This window comes from Cyprinus carpio, unplaced genomic scaffold, assembly GCF_018340385.1.
Source record: "Cyprinus carpio isolate SPL01 unplaced genomic scaffold, ASM1834038v1 S000006530, whole genome shotgun sequence".
NCBI classification, from domain to species: Eukaryota; Metazoa; Chordata; class Actinopteri; order Cypriniformes; family Cyprinidae; genus Cyprinus; species Cyprinus carpio.
Window position 1 is genome coordinate 380,275 of NW_024879195.1, and position 7,546 is coordinate 387,820.

At 33.4% G+C, this 7,546-nt stretch overlaps 1 gene segment (V, D, J or C); it reads right to left on the bottom strand.

The window, feature by feature from the left end:
• Positions 1-4,103: 4,103 nt before the first annotated feature.
• Positions 4,104-4,676, bottom strand: LOC122143894. The segment is given in 2 exon segments: positions 4,104-4,433; positions 4,559-4,676. Coding segments are annotated over 2 exon segments (360 nt in total).
• Between the last annotated feature and the right edge of the window lie 2,870 nt (positions 4,677-7,546).

Genomic DNA, 7,546 nt, shown 5'->3' on the forward strand with positions numbered 1-7,546 from the left:
GTTAGTGTGGTTTTTGAACAAGGCAGTAGCTGCTCTGTGTCACTGTGAACATCTGGCGCAGTAATACACAGATGTGTCCTCAGTCTGCCTATTCTGTCCTCTCAGAGTCACTGTGTTGCTGGAAGAATCTCTGGTAACTTGAAATCTACTTTTCAGTTTATCACTGTAATATGTGCTACCAGCCACCACACACCTGACCAACCCATTCCAGAGCTTTTCCTGCCGGCTGCCGAATGAAGTCAGTGCAGTAGCTGCTGTCAGACACTGAATATCCAGAGAGTTTACAGGACAGTGTCAAAACCTGACCAGGACTTAAGACCACAGAATCAGTCTGGGTCAGTTCAACACAGTGGACATCTGAGGGGGAAAAATATGACCAGAAATGTTAGAGATATGACAACATTATGTATAACCATGGGTGTTTTTAATATGAAGTATCTCTAAAGAAGCTATAAATACTTATGAGAAACAGCTGCCAGCAGCAGCAACAACCAGAGAGATGAAGAGATCATGGTTTGAGACGAGTGAGAACAAGCTGCTTTTTTTATCTTAAAACTCAAATAAAGAGGAGGAGGAGGAGGAGGAATATTTGCATAATTCATTACGTCCAATTATCATCATGATGCTTAAGCAATATTTTATGTACAGCAAAATGAGAAAGTTACAATTATTATGCATTTACTCAAATTTATTAGGCTTGCCTTTAGGTTTGTTTTTGTTTTTTGACCAGCTGAATTAATGGCTAGAATTTTTGATGAGCTTCAAACAATGCACTCTTAAAAGTCAGAAAAAAAAAAGTGTAAAAGTCAGACTGAGGAAAATGATATATATATATAAAAAAAACACTTAATTTGTGATATAATGATGTTTTTGTACAGGAAGTCTGTTGGCGTCTGTCACTGTGTACGTCTGGCACAATAATACACAGTTGTGTCTTCAGCTTGCATATTCTTTCCTTGCAGTGTTATTGTGTTACTGGAAGTGTCTCTGGTGATACTGAACTTGCTTTTCAGGGAATCCTTGTAGGCTAAGCTTCCACCACTCGAGATAAATCCAATCCACTCCAGAGCTTTTCCTGCAGGCTGACGAATCCATGCTCACCTATAGCTTGTAACTGAATAGGAGACTTTACAGTTGATAGTGAGAGTGGTATCAGGACGGACAGTCAGAGACTCATGCTGAGTGAGTTCATATGAATCAATACCTGTATCAAATCAAATAATACCTGTTAATAAGAGATCATGATCTTTTGATCAACAAAATGATGCATCACACAGAAAAAAGACTAAACTTACAGGATATCACTGCCAGAAGCAACACTAAAGATGAAGAGATCATGGTTTGTTTCACAGCACAGTTTGAATGAACTGAAGTGATTCTTCACTCCTCTAGTGATCAGATGAATGTATAAACTGACTCATGCCTGCTGTTTAAATATGCAACAGGAGATTTACATAATCACACAGAGCTGTTAACGAACTTCACGTGCATAACCCTGTCCTGAACATTATTTTAAACAAGGTTTTTAGGTTTAAATTTAATTAAGTCATTATTTACATGGATAGAGTCAATGAACATAAAATGTAAACAGTTTTCAGACAATGTGACTGTAAATTTAAACTACCAAGTTAAAACTATCATGTAAAGTGAACTGTATTGTTCCATTATCTAATCATGCAATACTCTGATGTAAATGAATGGAACAGATTTTTTTCTCCTCATGTTATTATTATTATATCAGGGCTCTTTTATCAACATTACTAACACTGAGAGTTTTTTGAAAACCAGCTGAACACCTAGAAGTGACAAAATTATAATTTATTGCTCTTATTTAAATGTTTATGGCATTGAACTTTATAAATTAAATGTTATTTTTTCTTTGCTCTACAAACATCAAATTATTTATATCACATACACACACACACACACACACACACCACACATATATATATATATATATATATATATATATATATATATATATATATATATATATATATATACACACACACACACACACACACACACACACACACACACAAACACATTGTACACACACAATTATTTTACTATTTTAATTTTTTTTTACATAGTTTTGTAAATGTTATATTTTTATGTAGCCTATGATATACGAGTTATCACACCAGCAAGAGTGCTGTTTTTAGGAACATCTGCAAAATCGCAAATGTGACATTTATACAACAGTTCAATAAAGTTACTGAGTAATTTTTATAGATAGGCTACATTGTTTTTGCTCCGTCCAAGAAAACAGAACAAACAGCAGAACCGCTGCCTCTCCGAGCAACACGCGTTTTGATCCTCAAAATATCTGCATTTTTGACAGAATCAGAAGAGTAAATGATTCAAGTAGGCTACCCAGAGTCGTTTGTTTGGGTAAACGAATTAGGATTTTTGAACGACTCGTTTGAATAAAGGATTCAACTCTCTCTTTAAGATAGAGACTTACAGCCACCTACTGGCGGTGTTAGTTTCATAGTTAAAAAGTAGACGTTTAATTTTTTTCAATCATTTCATATTTCTACATTACATTTTTAACATTAAAAACATTAATCTCTTAACATAATTTATGCAATTATAATTTGCTGTGTAAATCCACATGCCATGTCTAAACAGCCTGTGTCAATCCAAAAATTGATTTTATTGATACCGACTTCCTTTTATTTGGTCATAATAGCCGTACACCGTGTCTTTGCATTCTGATTGAATTTGTTGACTAAATTTAAGAATCTGACATAAGAGGACAGATGACAATTAATTTAAAAATACAGTTTTCTCTTTCTCTTGGTTTTGATCTTCTCTCAACCGAGTGGGCACATCCTGCATTATATTGTATTATAATGACGATGTAATATTAGCCTTCCGCTATACTTTGACCAAAGGCATGTTGCATAGGTCTACTTGTTCTAGGAACCTCAAAGCATATTTAAATTTTTGTGTAATTTGTGCTACTCCATCATGATGTTTGTAGCGTCAGTAGGGCCCAGACATAAACTCAAGCCCCCAGCCCCCTAAATCCTGTATGTACATACAGGCCTTAAATAACAAATAGACATTATAAGAAATATATTATTCATAAGAATTTAAGTTAATAAAAACATCTAAAACAAAGAATAGGCTAAATGTATTATTTAAATTTGTATGATGACAACTGTCAATGCGTGAACATGTTTACATTTAGGCAATTTTAATAGATTTTTTCAGTCAGTGAAGCCAAATAATTGGGTGACAAATAGCATGCATACATAGACTATTAATTTTACAGGCTAAAAAAAAAATATTGTAAAAAAAATAATTAGAATAAAAAAAAAAAAGAATTCTAAAAAAAACTGTTGTTTGTAATGAAAACATGTTACCTGTTTTCTAATAGGCCTAGAATAAAATGAGTAGGCTAAAAAAAATTGTAGTATCATATTTTATTCCATGTCGTTGTAGATCACATAGGCTAAAGTAAAATTTAAGTGCCGTTTTATTGGTTATGAATAAAGTAATTTCTGTTTAATTTCCGCCCACACATTCAAAACAAATATTAAAGCATAAACTCAACTTTTTTACCCATAAACAAAAATACGATCAAATCCAGCAAAACCAAAAGATACACGGACCAATATATATATATAATCAGGGTATCTTCCGTCCATTCCAAATCCGTTTTATATATATATATATATATATATATATATATATATATATATATATATATATATATTGGTCCGTGTATCTTTTGGTCATATTATTGGTCCGTGTATCTTTTGGTCATTTGATTCATATATATATATATATATATATATATATATATATATATATATATATATATATATATATATATATCATATATATATATATATATATGTTACAAACATAAGAATATAATTTGTGATGAAGTTATTCTAAGGCTTATTTGTGTTTCTTCAGAATTTCAAAATCGGACTGTCTGTTTCTCTGTCAAGAAACAAGCAATCAGTGAGTGATGTTCGAAAGAGGCAACAAAAACTGCTTGACAAGAGCGCCACCTCTTGGAAATGGAACAGTACTTCTGGAGCATTAGTGAAGTCAACAGTAAAGGCGGTGGTTTTTGTATTGCTTTGACACTGAACTCGTTCACTGTGACTCTCTAGCGCAGTAATACACAGCAGTGTCTTCAGTCTTGAGGCTGTTCATCTGTAGATACAGCTGACTGCTGGAATCATCTCTGGACACTGTGAACCTGCCCTGAACTGACTGGGAATAGGAGATTGGAGAACTGGATGTGCCGATAGTTGAAACCCATTCCAGTCCTTTACCAGGTGCCTGTCTCACTACAGCTGCACAGGAGCTGCTGAATGTAAATCCAGAGGCAGTACAGACCAGACGAAAAGATTCACCTGGTCTTTTTACCACATCTTCAGACTGAGTGAAGGTCTGACAATGAATATCTGTGGAAAAGAGAGAAATAATGAATTGAAAATTCAGAGAAAAAAAAAGTATATTTATGTGCTTGCTAAAAGTATTTATAGAGGAATATATTATTATTTATATTATTATTTAGAAAATAACCAACCATTTAAAAACAGTAGTATCAGAACTGAATTAATTATTGTTGTCATTGCTAATGATGCTCTTTGACAGAAAACACATACAATCAATGAACAGAAACACTTCGGTGGCACAACAGCTTATGAGAGATAAACATCCCAGTTTTGCATGAACTCCTCCTCCAGCCTCAATTCTTCTGTATGAAAAACAAAAATTTAAACAGAAATTAATAAGATGTGAACGTGACATTTATGAGAACATATTTTAATGTTCATAAATGTTAAACAACTATGTCTATTCAATATGTTAAAGCATTTTCTGCTGGGTGAAAAGTGTGGATGGATTAATAAATCTTTACATGACAATTAATGGAGATTTCTGCATACTGACCTAAGAATCGTTTACCCTGATAATATTTCAATCAGAGCATCATGTGTGTTTTCTGTACTGTCGATGGCAGATTCATGAATGATAACTCAGGCACTGAATCATTTGCAGTGTTTCTCACACCAAAACAGTAGCAGGAAATTTTATGAAATATAAAACAGTGAGAGTGCAGAATGAAGTGGATTTTTTTACCTAAAATCTACTGTAGGAAACAAAACTTGCAAATGTCTTTTATAGTTTATCAACAACAAAGCAGCTCTTTATTGCGTTTTCAGCTTGTAAATGACACCGTACTTCAGATAAAGGTTATTTATATCCATCTTTTTTAATCTCAAACTGTATCAAAGAGTGTAGGAGTGGGGCTGGTGTTGAGTGCTGATGAAAGCCCCTGGTATTATGTATATCTGATTCATGTGTTTAGGTTTTTTTTTTTTTTTTTTTTTTTTTTGCAGAGCTGTGGTTTGTTACTGTGACTCTCTTGCACAGTAATACATAGCTGAGTCCTCAGTCTGAAAATCATTTCCCTGTAGAAACATTGTTTTTAATTTATTTATTTATTTTTTATTTTTTACGTGTCCTAAGTAAAACTGAGTCTTTAATGTTAGTGCCACCATCACTACAAAGATATCCGAGCCATTCCAACCCTTTTCCAGTGGGTTGATGGATCCAATTAATGCAGTGACCTGATACTGAAATCCTGATGGAGAATGATTCTTGAGGTTTCACAACCATAGATGAAGGCTGAGTGAGCTCAACACAGAAAACACCACCTGAAAATAATAATAAAAGAATGTTATTATTAGTTATGAATTAAAACTTCTGATAAGAGTTATTAAGCTTATTTCATCGCTTTATAGTTTAAATAAAGCTTCAGGCTCACAGGAAGAAGCTGCTGCCAGCAGTATAAAGCTGATGTAAAAATGACTATTATTGGTCGTTCAAGATGCATGCATATTTTTATTTTGTGTTTTTTTTTTTTTTTTTTTAGGAATAAAAACATAAGGCATAAAATTGAGAAACCTCTTTTTACATCTATGCATAATATAAGTCTTATTGTTTGATGTTCATCATCACAACATTATATAATGAAAGTAAAAAAAAAAAAAAAGGTGGCAAATACATGCACACAGTATACCGAAAATTTCAATGAATACAATATGCACCTCTTGGTAAAGAAACAGCATGAGCACAACTCATTGTGTTGAAACATATTCAACAAACAAATTAAGTGTAATACTTGGTATTTATTATTAAAGGCACATTTGTCCATTAATTAAATTACACTGAATGATAAAATATTATGTAAAATGTAATTTTCAAGCAGTTAATTAAAAATCAAATAATTTAAACAAGCAAATAAATAATGCAGCAGTCATCCAGCAGCTGCGTAATAATAGATAAAATGCTAATATAATATTCTAGGAATTCGTGTGTGTGTGTGTGTGTGTGTGTGTGTGTGTGTGTGTGTGTGTGTGTTTACAATATTTTTGTGTTTTGTGTTTCCAAGCAGTCTATGCAGTCAGTACAATAATTCTTCCACAGGTCCTCAGTACAGTTATTGCGTGCACAATAATACACAGCTGTGACCTCAGTCTGAAAGCTTTGACCTCGTAAGAAAACTGTGTTGCTGGAGGTTTCAGCAGTGAAACTAATCTTATTCTTCATTGTGTCACCGGTGCCTGTATCTCCAGAACTACAGAACCAGCCAATCCATCCCAATGCTTTTCCAGCTGAGTGTCGTATCCAGTTAGTACAGCCACCTCCTGATGCTGAATATCCAGTGATCTTACAGCCGATGGAAAATGATTCCCCAGGTTTTATCACCATGAGAGGAGGCGGATTTAACTCAATGCAATTAACACCTGGGAACATACATTTAAAAACTTTGTCATTGACTGAAATTACTTCTGATCATATTTTAAAGGAGTAGCAGCTACAAAACTCCCTAATAAGCCCGTAGTATAGTGTTGATACTGATACTCACTGGGTGCTGTAGATAAAATTATTAGCAATAATCTAAAGTACATGATTCTGTCTCTCGGGTGGGACCTGTGACTCTCCACCGCAGGACTTAAAGATCTCTTTATTATGTCTGCATGCATCTGTTTATATATTGCTTTTTGTAAATGAGCCATTAAAAACCATGAAATATCTTATTTGTTTCTTCTTAACACCTTTTTTACTCAAATTTTAAGATGTAAAATCCAATAAAAACAAAAGTCTTTATCCCTTATAGTGAGTGCACGAAAAATGTACAGATCTCAAAGCAGCACTATAGAAATATGTTATTTCTTACATTCATGTATTTTGGTGTACTCATGGACTTTTTTTCCTTTTTAAATGAAATTCATTGATCAAAGATGTTAATTCACAGATATTTAACAAAAAAATAATTATTTTTTACAAACATGCAAACATGACAATATAGTTTGTGATGAAGCTACGCTAAGGTTTATTAGACTGTCTGTTTCTTGGTCAAAAAAAGAAAACATTCAGTGAGTGATGTTTGAAACAGTGAACTAAGACTGCTTGACAAGAGCGCCACCTCTTGGAAATGGAACAGTACTTCTGGAGCATTAGTGAAGTCAACAGTAAAGGCGGTGGTTTTTGTATTGCTTTGACACTG